The 20,567-nt window shown below is 46.3% G+C and overlaps 1 protein-coding gene across 2 annotated transcripts in view; it reads left to right on the plus strand.

Annotated features, from left to right (window-relative positions):
- Positions 1 to 20,567, plus strand: part of DYRK4 (dual specificity tyrosine phosphorylation regulated kinase 4) — a 1,198,302-nt gene that overhangs the window by 992,597 nt on the left and 185,138 nt on the right. For both annotated transcript variants that reach the window (XM_069628321.1, XM_069628322.1), the window contains one exon: positions 5,237 to 5,366. In XM_069628321.1, the coding sequence (XP_069484422.1) occupies positions 5,237 to 5,366 (130 nt within the window). The remainder of the gene's footprint in view (positions 1 to 5,236; positions 5,367 to 20,567) is intronic.

Below are 20,567 nucleotides of genomic sequence, written 5' to 3' on the forward strand. Positions count from 1 at the left end.
GCATTGATGAGCTGCAAGCACTAGCTAACGTTAGCAAGGGTACCCATAAGGAAAGCCTATCTGCACTTGTGGACGTGGGAAAAATAGTGCCTGGGTACCAGGTTCAAAATCGCCCAAACCAAAATGAGGGAATGTCTCATCATATACCAGTGGAAGTTAATCTGCCTGCAGCAGGGGCTAATGGTTTGGACAATGGGAGTGAGGGGGAGGAAGAGGTGTGGGCCAAAAGGTGTCAACTAGCATTGGCTATCTTCCCAAGGGGGTCATTAGCAATAGGTTTGGGTCCCTGAACACCGACTGCAATGACATCATGGCCACGGCAATCACTGTGCCTCACCCTGCATCCACATTTGTGTCCCCTATCGTTGAGCTGGGGAAGGGTGACCAAGACACACATTCAGCATGTGATGCAGGGTCCTGTGAGTGTGAGGGGTGCAAATGTGCCTTGGAACTTATAGTACTAATGCGGAAAGAGAATGAGGAACTAAACAGAGATTTGAGTAGATTGTCCAAGATGGTCGAGGGGTTGGCGTCACGCATACCTCTTCCACCTGTGTGCATGATTGAGCTGGTAGTAGCGGAGAGCAAACCTAGGTGGAATTCTACAGCAGACTGTATGGTGATGATGGATCCCACAGTGGCATGGCACCGTCCTCAAGGGGGTGTGTGTAAGGCATGGAGATGGGCGTAACTGCACACTGTTGATACTGACCTATGAGGAGGTTGGGAATGCATTGATATGCCAACAGCTAGGAAAGGCGCCAGGCCACGATAGGGTGCCAATAGATTTTTATGCAAATGAGCCTATTGTTTGGGTCCCGAATCTAACTAAATTATATAATGCCATCTTCAGTGAAAACGTAGAGCCTGTCTTCTGGACCAGTGCTGAGCTGGTCTCGATCAGTAAGAAAGGCCCCACAGATCAGCAATCCAGCTATACACCAATCTCATTGTTAGACGCAGGGGGAAAAACCTTTGCAAGGGCCCTATTGTTCCATCTGGATGCCTGGGTAAACAGTCATCAGATCAATGACCATCAGCAATATGGGTTCTATGAGGGTCTGAGTACAGTAGATCAAAGCTTGCGGATACGGCTGGTCACCAATACATATGCAGTTCTCAGGAAGGTCAGCGTCTACGCAGTTTATGTAGACCTGAGAACTGCATTGGATCCTGTACCCAGACAGCGTCCCTGGAGGTCCTCAAGGGGCTTGGCATTCCGGTTGCCCTTTTGACCGCTATCGGGAGTTTGTACATGGACAATATAGCAGTGGTTTGGTGGGGAACCGATGGCAAGACCTCTAGTAGCATTACAATCAGCAAGGGTGTCTGCCCGGGGTGCGTTCTGTCCCTAAAACTGTTTTGCATCTTCATAAATGGTGCCATAGAGGAGCTGCTGGCCTGCCAGACTGATGCACTGTTCCTAGTTGGTGATAGGATACCGGTTCTACAGTTTGTGGACAATGCAGTCATTAACACCTACTGGCTCCTGCAAGCAGTTGGACGTATTTGTGGCCTTCAGTATGAAAAATGGCCTAGCACTCAATGTAACCAAGACTAAATCTATGGTTTTCAATACTAATATTAATAGGAAATTAAAAGGCCTCAAGTAGTCCGTGGAAGAGGGCGAAATAGAGCAAGTATCCTTTTATGACTATTTGGAGGTCCGATTGATGGCATTGTGTGGTTGGTCAATGCATCTGGAGAAAGCCAGGACTTCCCTGTTGTGAAAAACCAGAGGGTGTTTCACTGACTAGACCCGGGGTATCTCTTACTCAAGTGACCAGGGCATGGCCATTGCCTTTGGATCTAGACAATGGGGGTGGACAAGTGCGGGAGGATCACCTGGGTGAGGGGTTCTTGGGGAGTGGGGGAGGAACGCCCCATGGCGAGACATGGTATCCGCCTTTCCAAATACCCGTGTCCCATGCTACTTTATAGGATATTTCAACTTCCAAGGTCCCCCCACCCCCTTTCCTACATAAACACTGAGCCGAGGAAGAGGAGGTCTGAGGATGAAAGGAGTACCACCCATGCAATACATTGGGCATGTCCCATTAATTGGATCAGGCAGGGTCAGGCACTTGATCTTAATTACAAACACCTAGTAACTCTTAGCTCTCCCCATATGGTTAAAAAGTGGAACACTGACACACACTCTGAGCAAGGCGATGCACACGATGGAGCAGTTTTTCCAGGGCGGCGGTGAACCAAACTGAGCAGAGCGGCAGCCTGAAGGACAGAACTGAGGTACGGAGGAACCTTGGACACCCTGGCGAGAGATTGTTACCTCCGAGACAAACCTCTTTTGTGTTTCAAGGATACCAGCAACCACCCCGGGTGAACAGCAGAGTTGGGGAGGTGCAGCGGCAGATGTGGTATCAGCCTTGACTTCAGGATCAAAGCCGCGAAAGATTAAAATTAATTAACACAACCTGGGAGTTGATGAAAGCAATGAAAGTCTGGACTGTGTTACATGAAACTTGACAGCAACAGTATCCGACAATTGAAGGTTGCGCGTGTTCCAGTAAGACGTGAAAGAAAGCAAAGCATTGCAAAGAACTGTAAATTAAAGATACAAAGTAACAGGGTGGTCCGGCGAAAGAAGATTGCCAAATCGAAAGTCTCTGTGAAATGTCCGATGCTGTAGAAGCGGCGGGAAGAGAAAGAAACTGAGATGCAATATTTGAACTGTTGTTAGGTTTGATCCCGACAGAGGGAAACCTGGATGTGATAGATATATTTAAACTTTGAAATAAGTACTCTGTTCGAAACTACATTTACCGACTGGCCCTGGTCTAGGAGAGAAAAAGTGACGTTTGAGGAAAGAAGGTCGAAGAGGTCATGCCGAGGTAAGAGCAAAAGCCTCACATTTTTGAAAGTCTACGACAGAGGAAGGAAAGTGAAAGGAGGCTTGAGCCCGAATGAGGGAAGCCTATGAAGGTGTGATTGAAGCTTGGGGAAGGGAACTCCCACAAATTGTGATTGAAACAAACTTTTGTTGAACTGTATTACAAGAAACTAGTGAATTTTAGTGGAAGGCCAAGTGGGCCCTGGTGCAAGAAACAAACTGCATCCTTGTGTCCGAAGCCAGATTGTGTTGCACGGTCCAAGTGTTCCACCTTACCCCGTGATACAAAACGTGGGGAAGGGAGTTTATCAGCCATAATGACATTTCTTTTGAACACCGATTTTTCCTTTTTGTATTACACATTCCTTTCACACAGTTATTGTATTAGAAAGCGAGCAGAGATTAGTTTTAGTATTATAGGACATTTTATTTGAATAAGGACTGACTAGGACTGTATTTTCTTTTTGTTTGATGGTCGAGAATACTCCCATCTTAGGTATAGGGCAAGAAAGGAGTTTTCAAACCCCTTTTAAACCTTCAATAAAGGTTTTGAAACATGCAGCTCTTGTGTCAGTGTCTACTTGTGATACCATGCCTCCCTCACACTGAGCAGATATGGCAGTGCCCTGGCCTGGTACACTGCTGAACATGGCAAGGGGCAGTGTGAGTCTCATTGGAAGCATACAAGGCCCAGGCAAGACAGGCTGTTATCTATGGGTCGGAGCTGTGGGGGCAGATGGATATTCACTCATTGGTGATAGCCGAAAATAAATATCTAAAGAACATATTGGTACTGCCCTATAGCATGCCTAACTTGCCAGTGCTATTAGAGACTGGCATACAGTGGATAGCGTCCATCTGCCAACTTCACGTGGTGTTATTTTGGGTCCGGTTGTGGTCTAATGATAATCTTGTGAACTATATGAATGCATTGGCAGATGTCTTATCACAGTCCGGGGGCTCCTCTTTGAAGTGGGCCACACATGTCAAGAGATGCCTGGGGGATTTGGATCTAAGGGATTATTGGAGCACCCTGAGTACAATCTCCAGGCACTCGAAAGGCATGGTAAAAAGTGCTGCTCTTGATAAGGCGCAGTACGTTATTTTTGTAAAAACTCTTGTCTCACCATCTTTGGCACGCTACATCAATATTAAAACCCAAGACGGATATGAGGGCTACCTTGATTATGTAAATCCTACATTTGAAAGGTCTTTGTATATAAAATGTAGGCTTGGTACTTTGCCTATTGCACTTTTGAATCAGAGATATCATAACAAAGCTTCTTCTGCATGCCCATTGTATAATTATGTGATTCAGGACTTGAATCACTTTTTTATGTTGTGCCCAGCTACATTGCCATTAAGGAAAAATGTTTAAAACCACTCTTTCGAATACATGACTGTAGGTCTATTGGGATGCTATGGCAACCCTTTTTAAACAATACAGATACACCAGCAGTGTTTGCCACTAGCACATATCTCCAATGGCCATGGAGAATAAGAACAAAGAAGTTGCTGGTGAATGCCCAGTAATTGTAAATCTGCCCAAATTTGCAATTTTAATGAAATACGTGGCTAATGGTATGTATTGCATGATGTTTTATTGATGTATGCTTTTATGAAATTGTCGAAATAAAGCTTTTGAACTGACAACTGAAAAAATTTAAATCTTTAACATTTTGCAAGAATATGTATGTCTTGAAACAATGTTCGCACCCTAAAAATGGTATACATGATAGCTTGGCTTTTCTACAAACACATACATGATGCCCTGCATTTGGCCCACTGACTACAGGAACTGCATTAAAATACCTTTAAAATGTGTGTTCAAGTGGGGGTCTACAACTGCATGTTTCTTTTTAAGTCAGGTTTCTATGCAGAGTCACAATATAACCCTTACATCACTCATTGTGGGGGACTGGAGAAACCTGTGGACCAGGGAAAGTCACTTTCTAAGTGATGTGACCAGTCCTCCAGATAAGGTACTTGTGAACCCGACACTTTTTAATTTTTCAATATGTATCATTCACACAGGATATCGTTACCAGCGTCCCCATGAATCAAGGAGTCCTCTGCTAACAGCCAACTGGGATGAGTCATGATCTATTTGACACTTTCCTCTGTTGATAATTTTATCTAGCTAACACTTTGAGTTCTGCTATGCAAGTGTTTACATCCATTGGTACATTATTGCATACTTCTGTGTTGTTTTGGTGCTTGAGTGTGTTAGGAAAAGGAAAGCCTCACATCTCAAATATGTGTGTTATCATTTGTCTAAAGTTGAATTAGTTTGGGATACAACTGAAACATACATTGTATAAAAGACACAGAGTGGGAGCCAGTATTCTTTACTTATGGTCTGTTATCTGTGCTTATATTTTGAAGATGCAAAAGGCTCTCCTAAAAGTATTATGAACAGCAAGGGGAGGAAACGACACCCAAACAGCAAGGATCTCACATTGGCATTGCAAACCAGTGATGCTACCTTCTTGGATTTTATTAAATGTTGTCTAAGGTAGGCATACCAGAAGCTTATTTCCATTATTATATGCTTACAGTGAATTGAGGCTCTCCTAAAAGTATTATGAACAGCAAGGGGAGGAAACAACACCCAAACAGCAAGGATCTCACATTGGCATTGCAAACCAGTGATGCTACCTTCTTGGATTTTATTAAATGTTGTCTAAGGTAGGCATACCAGAAGCTTATTTCCATTATTATATGCTTACAGTGAATTGTAGCTATAGTTTTGCCTGTGATACCGTCACCATTCAACACATAGTCTGTGCTATCATTCATGATGAGATGGCTAATTCAGTCTTTCTTGAGACGTGTATGTATTTAATCCCCAGCAAACAGGGATTTTTATAAATGCCCAGGTGTTTACCACATTCCCATATATTGCCCCTAAATGGTTAAGTATTGGGGCCCTGCCAAGGATTGGCATCAGATGCCCAGATACTTAGTAATCCCATTGCCAGTGATGGAATTAAAGATCCAGGTACTCCATGTATGGCCACGGATTTCCATCAAATACCCAAGTACTGACCCCATTTCCAAGGATTGTTATTGAATGGTCAGGTACTGGCCCCATTTCCATTAAATGCCAAAGTTCTCACCCCACCGACAGGGACTGCCAAGAAATGACCAGCTGCTTTCCTCATTTCCATGGCCTGTCAGGACACATCCAGGTGTTCAAATATTTGACAGAGATCACCATCAAATTCACAGTTACTTTTAAGCTTCCTCATTTCCAGAGATATTTGCCACCCAAAGCCATAACTTTCCACCAAATGCCCAGGTTCTTGCCCCATTGAAAATCAAATGCACAACTACTTGGCTATTGCAATGAATTGCTGTCAACTGCTCATTTATTTGAAAAATGGTAAGGCGTTATCATGAAATTTCAAGATAGTCACTCAAAGGCCTGGGAGTGGCATCAAATACCATGGTATTCACCTCATTACAAAGGCTCGCCATAAAATCACCAGTACTATTGCCATGTATTATCAAATGCACAAGGAATCACCATATTATCACGGATTGCCGTAAAATGCTCAGGTACTCACCCGATTGCCATATAATGTCATGAAATGTACATATATGCTTTCCATTGCTATGTGTTGCGATCAAATGCAGAGGTGGTCAGCTCCTTACCAGGGCTTGCTATCAAACATCAAGTTTGTCAACTCATAGCTAGTGATTGCCTTTAAATAACCTGGGATTCACCCAATGTACAGTGATTATCATTAAATGGCATTATAATCACTTCAGTTACAGTTGTTGCCATCAAATTCCCATATCAGCATTCTTATCATATGGCCGTAGTTTCACTCCAGAGCCAGCAATTGCCATCAAATGCCCAGATACTCATTAAATTTCCAGGCACTGGCACAAGATGTCCAATTACTTACTCCATAGTAGTGTTTTGCCAACAAGTGCAGCGGCTCTTGTCCCATTGTAAGGGAGCCTGTCACTTGCAATATCTGGTCAAAGCCGCATTATAATTCGAGCATCCAAAGAAGACTTCACTGACCATGGAGCTCTATGGTGACAGCAGTCTCACACCACTTCTCCCATTGTGCCGAGGTGCCAAAGGAGGATAGCTCATCTGAGTAGCAGGATCTTAAAGGCATGAGGGGGCTGCCCTGCGATGAAGAGAGAGGACTTTAAACACTGCCCTCAATTTCCCCAGCTATACCTATCTTGGCTATACCGGTACCACTGTTGTCAACCCAATGTCCCTTTCACCTTTGGGCAGGGTTGTATAGCATCTGGCATGTGCGACGTGGCTCAGTGGTGGTTGGCACAAATTAGCAGTGGATGTAATGGAGACAATTCATTTTTCTTGAAGGGGTGGAGAGAGAGAAGCAGTGTGGTAGGCAAAGAGCTGCGTGAAAAAGCAGGAGATCAGTAGGCTGAGCATGGACCTCTGGTCAACCCCTCTTCACTTGTGGCAGTTGTAACGAATCCAGGGAATTCATCCCTTCTGCCAAAGTAGGAGCCATCCCGTTTGGTACTATGGAGGTGAGACCGCTACACAACACCCCCCCAGGGGACACAGGGCAAGCGGGAGAGTGATAAACACTGGCGTGTGCAACCACACAGAGGATGGAGCCTCTCCCTCACTGGAAAAAGAAGGAGAAACCCTGTGGTTCACACGGTGAGCGGAGAGCCTAGGAGGCCTGCGGAACGCTGCCACTTGGTGTAAGGTGGAGAACCCCGAGGGCCCAGTAGCTCCAAAACAACAGGAAGCCAAGCCAAGGCAGATGCAGTGGGTTGGCATCCCGCCGAAGCGTCTCTGTCCATCTCAATGGGGAGAAACCACAGAGAGAAGCAGAGCCGTGCAGACCAGAGCTGGGTCTGAGATGTGGAACCACACTGGCCGTAGACGCAAAAGCCCTGGAATAAAACCGCTGCAGTAAAAGAGGTACATGACCTCATACCAAGGGTGAGCGGAAGGTGCTTAGTCCACAGCGAAGTCCACACCGGCCTAAGAATATGTATACCCCACGAGGGAGTGAATGCGTGGAATAAACCACACGCCTGTGCAGGACTGTAAATCCAAGGTTCACATGAAGGGGAGAAGAGACAGAGAAAAGGAAGGCCGAGAAACCCACAAGCCTACATGTTGGGCTAAGAATCTATATACCCCACGAGGGTGTGAACGGGCTAAGAAAGACACAAGCCCACACAGGGATGAGAACCTGAATATCCCAGGAACCGGGTGATAAAAGCAAGCTACAAAGAAGGGTTGAGAAAGCCACAAGCCCAAGCATGTCTGAGAACTTGAATACCCCAGGAGCAGGTGAGAGAATCCTGCTACCAAACAGGGATGAGAAAGCCACAAGCCCAAGAAGAAAGAGAACATGATTATCCCAGGACAGGGTGAGAGAGGCAAGGTACCAAGTAGGGCTGAGCAAGCCCATTGGCCATGCCAGACTTAAAACTCAAAATATCCCAGGAGAGGGTAAACGAAACAAGCCAACAGCTGGATGTAAATCAGACCCCCAACTGCAAAAAATAGCCAGTATTCTCCAATCCCCTCCATGGAGTCCTATGGGAGTCCATGGAAGGGAGATTTACCAGTATTCTCGCCACCTGCAATATCCCGGTAATTCGTGGATATCAGGCAGCAGGAATGGTAATACTGTTTGCTGGTATCCCATCGGAATTACCGGCGGGATACCGGCAAACGTGTAATGACCCCCCTATGTGTTCTTCTCCATATCCTATGTTTGACTGACCATACAGTGTACTTCAATCAAAGATTTCACAGGCTCATGGTGTCTGGGAAGTGCTACAGTCTGGCCCCAACCAAACAACTTGGATTATTGGATCTAAGTCTAAATACTGCTTAAACAGTTCTCATTATGATTCATTCCAGCAATTAAATGCCTGCCACATTAGGCAGATATGTTTATGCCACCCTGACAGATCGAGAAAATGTTGGCCCTCGCAAGGGAGATGATTAACTGAGGGCACATGTTAGGAATTGCTAAATTGATCATGTTAAAGGAAACTGTGGTCCTTCTTTTTGTGGGGCACTGCACAAACGTCTTGGGCTTTCCTGCCATTAATCCACCTGCTTTTCCTTTGGGTGGGGACATCCCATGAATCCCCTGTGCTTCAATTCACTAACCTGTGACTCCCACATGCTCCACTCCCAGCCGGCCTCATCCCCTTCTCTCCTCTAGTGCCTTCTGTCGACTGCCACTACTAGTTCGAAGTGGTAAGGGGGTATCATGGGTCAGCCATGCAGACATTGAAGCCTCTGCCTGAAGTTATTCTTTTGTAGTTGATGTGTAAAGAAAGGCTAATCTTTAGTAAGCTGCATGAATTGAGCATCTCTGCTGACGGGCATTAGAAGATCACTGGAAATAGTGGTGAGGAGTTGTTTAGGAGGAATATGATGCTGAGGGATTCAAATGTGCTAGAGAGAGGGGAATTAATTGTGGTAGCTGAGAGAGACAGTTCTGCCCGATCTGTGTTATGTAAAAATTTAGAAATCCTCACTGGCAAAGAGGTCTATAAAAGGACCTCAAGAGTTATCTAGTCATGATTCAGATAAGGTAAGACTATTCAAACACTGCCCCAGTATGAGGTATGTTTCTCAGCTGAACCAGTTTTTAAGTAAACTAGAGTCAGTAGATTGGGTAAGAGATGAAGCCAGAAGAACTATGATGTATAATAAAATGTGACTGATTAAGTTAATTGGCAGGGTGACCACTGCTTGTATTTGTCAAAGGACTGATCATGTGGTGGTGTGAGCAGGACGAATTATTGGTTCAGACACAGATAATGCAGCATTAAGTGATTAGCTCTGTATTTGACTAATGATTTTTTAGAGGCTGTTTGCACTAGGTATTGACTCTTCTAAGTAGGGTGTGATCATATAGGAGTACTTTTAATCCTGCACAAGTCAGGTTCCCACTCTGTGGGTTCTGAGCACTATGTAAATTGGAATGTCTTGTGAAATGACATAGATTCGGAACATAGGGTGCAAGCTTCATTCTTAAATGGACTCTCACAAGACATAGTTCTTGAAAGAGGTAGAGGGATTTTTCGCTTATCATTAAGTTATTAGTATACTCACTTGAGTTTAAATGGTGATGCTCTCTTTCCCAAAGTAGATATCATACATGCAGGTCAACAGATTAGCTACAAGATAATGGCTGCCGTTTTAGTGGTAATGGTCCCTTTTCTATAGCAGGTACAAGGAATGAGAGAACTCTGCTATGTACAATTGATACCGCAGAACCGGGACGGACTCCCGCGTTACATCTAAAATCGTGCGTGAGCACCTGTCCGCTGTAGCACCCGCCTGCTGAAATCATTGTGGTGCTTTCAAGCATGTCTCGCCTCCTAGTAAAGAACCGCCAAATTGCCCACCAGTCAGATCTGATTAATTATGGAAATGCTGAATCAGCTTCAAAGCAGGCAAGCAAACAGCTGTGAAAGGCCATGAAAATCAGATTTTTTCAGCTACTCTGAGCCACTTAGGTAGCTGATGTCTACTTGTGGGCATAGGGCGTAACATGCAGACTGACTGTTGAAATAGGTTGGATTAAGAGATGAAGGCACACGTTTCATGAGGTATACTGCATTATTTTTGCCAGCTTGCTAATGCTAAGCTTCCAACTCTACATTACTGAATTGCTGCTCGGGTGCTCTTCCTTTCATCGGCAGATACTTGGTTCATAAGTGGCTGGAGACAGGATGCTGGTACCTCCAAACTATTTGATTGCTCAATTTTTTTATTTCTTTATAGTGCGTTATTAGATGACTAGCATCTTTTTTACACTTACATAAAATCACATTTACATATACAATCTTATTAAAATGCATATGAATACATGATACATACATTTCCCATGTGCAACGATCTTAAAGTCACTGGGAACTTTCTTCCTCTATTTTGGGTAGCTTTTTGGTAATTAGCCCCCATACGTGGAACGCCGTGTGGTTTAGGACCGATGACTTGGTGGCAAACAGCTCACTCCAGAACAAGTCCGAATTGGGGTTGCAGTGTTTTTCGTACGCTAGTTTGTATTCTGCCTCCAGTTCTTCGCATTGGGTTAGGAGATGTCTAGTTATCTCAAGGTGTCTCCCACATAGTCTACATCTCTTTTGTCCTCGAGGGATTCCCCTCCATGCACCCGTGTTTGAGCACCTTGATGGTTTGTAGTCTTAATGACAGAATAAACCTGGTCATTCTTGGGTATCGCATCCTTGTTAGGTAGAGACAAGGGCTGCTTCTGTCGAAGGCCTGTTTGGCATACTCTCTGTATTTGCCCAGGGTTCCAAGGTTGGTCAATGCAGAGTCTATGTCGTTGGTCCTGGCCTTCCTCAATATAGTTGCTTGTTACTTGCTAGAACATTCAATCTTCTTGCCTTCATATTTTTATTAGCTCTGTATTGACATTGGCAAATTAAAATATAAATGAAAAAGTACAAAAATACTGTCAAATTTTCCTAAAAAGCTTTCCACACAGTAGAATCTTGTTTCCATGTATCGAACTATTGGCACAGCCTGAACAGCTTGGAGACAAGAACTTGGTGACAAGACCATGGAGAGGTATTCTGCCGGCAACGTGTCAACATTGTACGCTGGATTGTCTATACAGTGGTGTAGAGGGGTAGAAATTCATCAGCGTCTGTTGTACCGATTCTGCACGGCTTATGCTCACATCTGTCAGTGGGGAGTAGAATGAAGAAGAAGAAATGCTGTGCTGCACTGCATAGTTAAAAGACAAAGCGATGTGGCACTATTTGTGCAGTTATCTGCTCTTAAGATCCATGCTGCAGAGTACATCTCCGGATTTTGATGCAGACCGATGGATAACCTTAAACAATTAACATGATTATGCTTTTCTGACAGGGTAATTGTGAAAATAGGGAAAATAAAAGGACCATGATGAACAAAGAGTAGGAAAGGGGAAAATATCTCAAATACAGACTTTGCTACTGAAGTCTAGGTGTGTCCTGAACCTTCCAAGAAGTAAAAGCAGGATTCCGTGCCTGAGTCCTTGCATTCGCTGTGAAATATTTTTAATGGACTACATTTTAGTCCTAGGATATGTTTATTCCTTTTGTAGTATCCATTATTGGAAGTTGACATTGTGTTTCTCTATTTAAGCAGTCAGAGACTGAAGGGTGGCCTTCCTTATATACATGGAAGGGGGAAAACCGGACCATTTTGATCCTGACAATGTGAACCTTACTTGTTAAAATGTGGAATTTGAAGTGTTCCCAGCTACTTATTTGTGAAACATTTATGAAACCCTTAACCTTACTGGGATTGCCTCTGTCATAAGCAGTGAAAAGCATATATACTTATGGACCTCTAGCTAATATGGGATATGTGAGTTTTGCCTTAATTTACGACCAAACTTTCTCAAGCTGGCCTGACTGATCTGCCAGCCACATGGCAAATGAATGGAGGCATATTGGTCCTGCTTATGAGGCTTTTACTCTACTTTTTAATCAATGAATCTGTGGAAATAGATGATTGAGTTGACATCACAACCATAGATGTTAGTTCCTGTTAAAGATACAATTTATTTTATCATTTGTGTACCACTCCCACCCAAGCCCACATTTCAATAAAGTCAGGCCACTGGTCATATTTGTTCTTTTTGGCTTGTGGTTCCCTTTTGATAAAACTATCATAACTAAATGATATTTCATTGATTGGGATGTTCCACTCACCATTTTACAGGAATCTATGGAAAAAAAGTTGGGTTCTGTAGTTTGGGGCACCAAGGGCCTATCCCCTTCTGACCCTGTTTGGGGCCCTTAGGTGGGGTTGCAGGTTCTCGATTGAGAATCTCCCACTTTCTTTTGTCCTTGGTTCCTCATGATTTGGTTGGTATCACTTTCAGCAGGGTTGATTTAACTTGATTAGGTGTCTTGTATAAGCCTATGCATAACAGCATGCTAAATTGTCTCTAGGCACAGTAGAAGCAAAGCCACATCACTGGACTAAAAAGTGAACCTGCATAAAATGTTACATTTCGCAGCAGAGTCGTGTATCACTTTGTAAAATATAAAAAATTAGAAATATAAGCATTTCAGCAGGAAGTGCATTTAAAATTCTGACAGCATGTTGTAATATGTCAGAATAAAGAGACAGACAAGCTGGCAGGTTTTGAAAAGGTTTATTTTCTCTTATGATTCCAAAAGAACTAATCTCTCTCTACATTTGTGATACTACTATGGCTGGTCAGAAGAAGACTTAGATCTTCCATTTAGACTTCATCATTATTTAAAGGAAAATGAAAAGCCCTCACTTTCCCCAATGCTACAGGCTTTCTCTAACTAACAAGACTATCTAGGGTGTTTGTCAGTCACCAATGAGTCCAAAAGAAGGACCTGTCCACCGTCCAAAACTCTAATCTATGCTGACCCTACCACTATCAAAACAACTAAGGCACAGGAAAATGACTCACTTCTCCTGTGGGCTAATTTATTCAGCAGTTCACTCTAATAAAGTAGTTGTGAGTACTTCTTGGTGACCACTTTCATCAAGTCATATAGTTCATCCATCGGGTTCTTTCACTTCTCTCTCTGGTTTTGTTCATTTGTGGTTTTATTGGTTTTGTTTGTTCCACTCTCTTGGTGCTCTTTTGGTTTTCTCTTGTTCTAAAAATTTGAGACTATTCACTAAATGTCCATTCATTATTTTGATTAGAAAAACAAATGTTGTTCAAATTGTAATCCTCCCTCTCCTTATGTCCATCCAATGCTATTTCTTTATTGCCACGAGTAGGAGTGCTCCTGTAAAGATTCTCACTCTTCTTACATACTTCTTCCTCTCTGGAATGAGTATGAGTAGCCCAGTTATGAATCTCACTCTTCTTTCACAGGTGTTCCTCAATTGTTGCCTTTGAAAAAATGTGTTTTCTGCTTTCTTACTTTTTGTTAAATTCTCGCAGGATTTGTTTTGTTTTAGCGATTTTTCGGGAAGACTACTTTTATTTAGGGGTTTCCTATATCTCCTTCCTTCGTTCGATTTATATATCAACCTTAATTGTTTAACGGCTTCATTGTGAGCTTGAGCTACTTGAATAGCCATGTGATAAGTAGGCTTGTGCTCTTTTAATACCCTACGTTGTAAAAATGGTGGTAACTCATTGACAAACTGCTCTAAGCCCAACGTTTCTAACACCCACGGGAGAGTGTTTCCCCCCCAACCACTGAGATAGTGTATTTGTACCCTGGCTCGTAATTCTAAGGGGGTTTCATTGGGTAATAACTGGATTTCCCTGGATTTGTGCCGATAGAACCCTTTGGCTTCACCAACCCATTCCAACAGGGCTTGTTTTATTTTGGCAAATGAAGTGGTTCCGTGTGGGTTGATGGTTTGGTAGGAAACGCGCAACTCTCTCCTTAATAAAGGTGCAAATAACATGTTTTCAGATTTTCTCCCCAATTGAATTGGGTAGCAAGTCTTTCAAAGTTCAAGAAAAAAGCTCTTATATCTTCACCTTCTTGGTAAGGTTGTAAAACACTTTGTGGTACACTTTGATGTTGGTGCCATATTGAACTGCTCCAAGCCTTCTTAAACTGTTGGCCAGCCTGTATCTGGTTGGTCAGCCTGTATCTGATGCTCCACTAATCAACCCAAAAGATTTTCTAGTGTACTCGTTTTGGAGTTTATTTGTTCGTCGAACAGGTAATTTATATCCCCTTCACTTTTCGTCCCTCCCCACTCATCTCACTTATCACTTTTTTCGGAATGTTCAAGCAGTTGGGAGGTTAAAGGAGTTGGGTTTGCAGTCATGAAGTAATTAACTTGGTCTTTTTAAGCTAGGTTTTATCCCCAACAACCCAATATGTGGTAACCTGTCGATGGGGTACACAATAAAATTTATTCTGGGGAGGAGAGAAAAGAATTCCTCAAGAGAAAGAGATTTAAGGAAATCTAAAGAACAGGTAATAATGAACTTCTTGGCAATATCAAGTCATATAGTTCATCAATGGGGTTCTTCCACTTCTTTCTCTGGTTTTGTTCTGGTTAGGTTTATTGGTTTTGTTTGTTTCTCTCTCTTGATGCTCTTTTGCTTGTCTCTTATTTGAGACTCTCTCTTGACTCAATGGCCAATCCTTTTCTTTATTAGGAAAACACATGCTGTTCAAATTACAGTTCTCCCTCTCCTTATGTCCTTTCAAAGCTAGTTCTTTTTTGGCACATGTATGAAGGCTCCTGCACTAATTCTCACTCTTCTAACACACCTCTTCCTCAATGGGACGAGTATGAGTAGCACAGCTATGATTCTCACTCTTCTTTCACCCTTGTTCCTCACTGGGACCAGTATGAGTAGCCCAGCAAGGATTCTTACTCTTCATCCACACTTGTTCCACCCTGGGACGAGTATGAGTAGCCCAGTAATAATTCTCACTCTTCTTCCACACTTGTCCCTCACTGGTATAAGCATGCTTCTTCCCTTTTGCTATTCTCGGAATCCCTCCGGGGTCTTTCGCCTATTAGCATCACCGGGCCTGTAGTCATGATGGGACCTTCTTTTCCATTTGTCAGTTTGGCTGTTCGCCTCTCTGCTTCCTTTGCTTCTTTGTTGTGCATGCTTTGCGGTGCATTTGGGTAAGTGGTCCCAGTGTCGTTATAGAACTTCCCCGTCCACCGACTCTCGGTCAAGCCGTCACTTGGGCTAGGTTGCTCATGAGAGACTTCTGTCTTTCACCTTCTCTCACTTCAGGTGTCCTTTGGGTAAGGGTTGCATGCCAGCTCCCGTCCAGATTTGGAAACTGCACGTCTGTCTCTGACAGCTTCAGTCGCCCAGCTGACTTCGAACTCCTGGGCTTCTCTCTCTCTCAGGACTCCTCCTGCTTGACTTATGACGTGTCTGTGGGAGTTCCCCGGTGCACCTTCAAAGTCCTTCTTCTTTGTTGTGTTATCAATCAGTATTATTCCCGTGGTTTTCTTTGTCTCAGTTCCACAGAAGTAGTCTTTTCCAGGTGTCTTCACAGATTCTATCTGGCAATAACAAATATCAACTTTCTTCTGGTAATTTTGGTTATCACTGGATTATAGGTAAGTGATTTAGGGAGTTCCTCTTTGGGTCAGGAGTCCTTCTCCCCAAGGGGCAAATCTCTCCCAGTGTAGTCCCACTTGCCTCTACCCCTATCGCTTAGCGGGCTCACCTCCCGAGCCTCACAGGGAAAGGCTCCCCCCTGGGTAGAAATAACTGAATCCTGTGATTCGCCACACTACTGTGATGAATCTGAGGTGATCATCCCAAAATCCCTGGTCTGTGTTAGCGGGCGATCCCGCCGCCCCCGTGAGCCCCCACACCCCCGTGCACACAGAGACACACGGAGACCGATGCTGTTCGTGTGGGCTCCCCGGTGGCTCTGCTGCCGCCGGGCGACGCCCCTTTATTTATATGGCACGCGACGGAGTGAACGTCACTCCGTCGCGTGCTTGCCCTTAAAGGGGCCACGCCACACTCCTCCTTTTCCATAACAACAAACACAAAGGAGGATACAATTGTTCTACGTTCTACAGCACACAAAACTGACTAATCACTACTTTACAGCACACACATTAGGAATCCCCCATTTATTGGCAACCACCCTGGATCCCCAGCGGTGCCTTCACACAGTCCGGCGACCCATCGCCAACATGACCCCAGATCAGTCCGTCACATAGTCACTCAGGTGGGCAGGTTTCCCACGCCCTGTTCTCAGGGGGTACCTCCTGCCACTGTCCCTTACCGGAGTACTTGAGTCGGTTCTTCCGCGAACAGGCGAGTCCATGGTGGGGACATCTCCTCCACTATCGTCGGGTAGTTCTTCGCCAGCCTCTACTCGATTCGCTCCCGGGTCACCCAGTCTCCTAAAGAAACTGGCATTTCTGGTCACCGACGATGTCCCATCTGATGCAGTCACCATAGACCCCTTCACCGCTACAACATCCAGGGGGGCGGGCTCGTATGTGAGGGAGAGCTTGCCCTGCGGATGACGGTTCCTCACTAATACCTCATCCCCTGGGGCAATGTTGGGTGGCTTCAGACCTCTTCTCATGTTCTCCGCCCGAGTTCTTGCCAGCCGATCTTCCTCCACCTGCTCATTGTCAATGATGGCGGGCTCTCGGGCCCCTACCTCAGGTACGACATCCCGAGGGCACCTCTGGAAGAGGGCCTCCGCCGGTGCTACTCCCGTCGATGAATGGGGAGTGGTTCTGTATCCCCGTAGGAATACATACAGGGCCCTCTGCAGACATTCACCCTTGCCTTGGGCGATCCGGAACACCTTGTTAAGGGTGCGCATCATGCGCTCGGCCTCCCCGTTTGCCCTGGGCCAGAGGGGTGTGACCTTCCTGTGCTGAATGCCATAGTTCTTTAAGAGTTCAGCAAAGCTCTCACCCTGATACGGTGCGCCATTGTCAGTGCACACAACCGATGGAAGGCCATGGGTGGCGAAGATCTTTTCCACAGCGATCACCACGTCACCAAACGCCAGCGACTCCACAAATTCCACCTCCGGGTATCGCGACCACTCGTCGACCATCACTAGGAAGTGCGTCCCTCTAGATGTAGAGCCGAAGTCAGCATGCACTACTTCCCATGGCTTGGTTCCCCTAGGCATTGTCTCAATGGATGGGTCCCGCTGGGCTGGGGATGCGGCCTGACACCACCGACACGAGGCCACAAACTCTTCTACCCTCCGCTCTAGCTCCGGGAACCACACCTTCTGGCGAAGCCGAGCCTTTGTTTTGGGCGCCCCTTGATGGCCCTGGTGGGCGAGAGCGATTATCTGTGGGATCTTCGTCTGTGGCACCACTATTCTGTCGCCTCTCAGCAGGAGTCCCGATTCCGAGAATGCAAGTTCTTCCCGCACCTTCCAGAGCTGTTCCAGTGCCACCCTGGCTTCGCATGTTCGACGGTCAAGCGCTTCAAGCACCGTCTTCCACGCACCTTGTTGCATGGCCAGTCTTAGAATGGCGAAGCACTCGTCATCATTCGACGCCAGCTCCAGCTCCTCCACCTGCATGGATTTGGGGGTGGCAGACTCAACGACGAGACGAACGTGTTCATCAGCCTCCTCCGCGGACACAGACGCCCAGGCATCCCCACATGGGTGACGTGACAGATAGTCTGCAGCGTTGCTTACACCAGGCCGATACACCAGCGACACGCCGTATTCAAGCAGGGCAAGCATCCAGCGCTCTATCCTTACTGGTGGTCTGGAGGAGGAGCCTGCCATGATGGGTAGCAGTGGTTTGTGGTCAGTGATGACTGTCACAGGACGCCCTAGAATGTATAGGCGAAAATGCCTGCAACCCCACAACACCGCCAGGGCCTCCCTCTCGATTTGCGAGTAGCGTTGTTCAGTGTCCGAGAGTGCCTTGCTCGCATAGGCTATTGGCCGAACTTCCTGCTCGCGCCCCACTTGAGTGAGGACCGCCCCCAGACCATAGGGACTGGCGTCCACGACTATTTCCGTCTGCAGGCTAGGGTCAAAGAACGCCATGGTGTCTTCTGCCGCTAGGGCACCCCGGATGTCATCAAATGCCGCCTGCTCGAGGGGCCCCCACTGCCACACGGAGTCTTTCTTGGTTAAAGATCTTAGAGGCTCAGAGCGGGACGCTAGATTCCTGATGAAGCGGCCACAATAAGTGACCATGCCCAAAAAGCTCCTCACCTCAGCGACGTTTTCAGGTGGGCGGGCCTCTCTAATGTCCTTCACCTTACGGGGGTCGGGTGACACCCCATCCGCTTTAAACACGAACCCAAAGAACTCGATTGTTGTCCTGAGGAATTCGCATTTCTCTTTGTGTAAGGTGAGTCCCAAGAGACGGAGGCGCTCAAATGTCTTTGCAAGGCGGGCCATGTGTTCTGCCTCTGACTTGGAGTGTACTAAGATGTCGTCACTGATGTTGATGACCCCATCCAGATCTGCTAATGCCCCTCTTATGATGTTTTGAAAAACTTCCGCTGCAGAGGACACTCCAAAACTCAGCCTCTTATACCGATACAGGCCCCGATGGGTGGTGAAGGTGGTGATGTATCGGGACTCAGGGTGCAGAACCACCTGATGATATCCTGCCCTCAAGTCCAGCTTGGAGAAGAATCTCGCCCCCTGTAATTCTGCAATGATGTCGTCCATGGTGGGGGTTAGGTGTCTCTCTCTTTTGATCGCCTTGTTGGGCAGGCGCATGTCGACACAAATCCTTACTGCATCTGGTTGTTTGGGCTTCCGTGCGACGACAATGGGTGAGACCCAAGGAGTGGGGCCTTCCACCTTCTCAATTATGTCCAGCTGAACAAGGTTGTCCAATTCCTGGTCTACCAGATCCCTGAGGTGAAACGGTATGCGCCGGTGCTTCAGAGCCACCGGTTGTATGGACTCATCAATGTGCAAGCGGACTGGTTCCCCCACTAACTGTCCAATGCCTTCAAAGAGGGATGTGTGCTTCTCCAGGAGCTCCTGGATGTCGTCAAGATATACGTTGTATGCGAATGTCACAATCCCCAAAGCTTCAGCAGCTGCGCAGCAGAGGAGCGTGTTGGTGCTCACCGGCGTGACGTAAAACCTTGCCCGAATGCCTGAGTTGCCATATTGAGTGTCAGCCACAAACACACCATCCAGTGGGATTGGATGGTTGCCTCCAAATGTGAAAATGCGCGCTCTCGGTGCCGCCAGCGGTGGTGGTGCCTGCATTGCATCATAGTGTTGCCTGGCCATCACGTTCACGGACGCCCCCGTGTCCACCAACATGGGTACTGAATCCCCATTGACCAGTACGTCGCATCTCGGCTGTCTCTTGGAGTGCGATTTCAGCATTCTTACGCATGACACGAAGAAAACATTCTCTTCATCTTCTTCTTCCTCCTCACCTTCTTGAGGGGGGCCATCGTCGGCCTGGTCCACCTGGGCAACGTTGGATGTTCTCTGGGGGCGGAAAGAGCCAGCCCGGACAGGTCCCCTGGGGACCATTTTCGGGACCGTCGATCTGCACACTCTTGCAAAATGGTCTGTGCCCCCACATCGTCCACACTTCACTCCCGCTGCTGGACAGTCTGCTGGGTGCGGGAGGTCATATCCACATTTTAGGCACGAGGACTGCGCCACTTGGGGCCGTGGACTTTGAGTATTCATGGGGCGTCTTGATCCGCGACCTCTTCCGACTGCGCATACCTCTTCCACCCTACCAGGGCGCACACCCGCTTCCATCCTTGATGCCCGCAGCTCCGACACCTCGTGGCACCTCCCCAGTTCTAGGATGCGGGGTAGTGTTATACCAGGCTCGCGCAGGATTTGACGCCTCAGCTTACCAGAGGAACAGCCTTGAATGAGGTGGTTGCGAATCATATCATCAGGGTCATTCCAAGCACAAGGTGCCGCCAGCCTGCGCAGCCGCCCATAAAACACATCCAAAGTCTCGTCATCTTTCTGTCTGGTGTTGCCCATTAGGAACCGTTCGTAATCCACATTGGCCATGGGCAGGAAGTGATTGTGGAGCGCAGTTTTGGCGGCATCAAAAGACCCATCCGCTGGTTGCAAGGACAAGAAGATCTCGTGCACAGCAGGGCCTGCAGAATACAGGAGAGTGGCCAACTTACTGTCGTCACTCGTCTCCATCGTGGCCCTGAAGTACATTTCCAGCCTGTCCATCCACATCTTCCACCTCTGTCCCAGGCTTGATGGCGTGCCCGAGACATCAAACTCTGGCATTGGCTGTAGGGTACCG

The sequence above is a fragment of the Ambystoma mexicanum genome, chromosome 12, assembly GCF_040938575.1.
Source record: "Ambystoma mexicanum isolate Mex_15411 chromosome 12, UKY_AmexF1_1, whole genome shotgun sequence".
NCBI lineage: Eukaryota > Metazoa > Chordata > Amphibia > Caudata > Ambystomatidae > Ambystoma > Ambystoma mexicanum.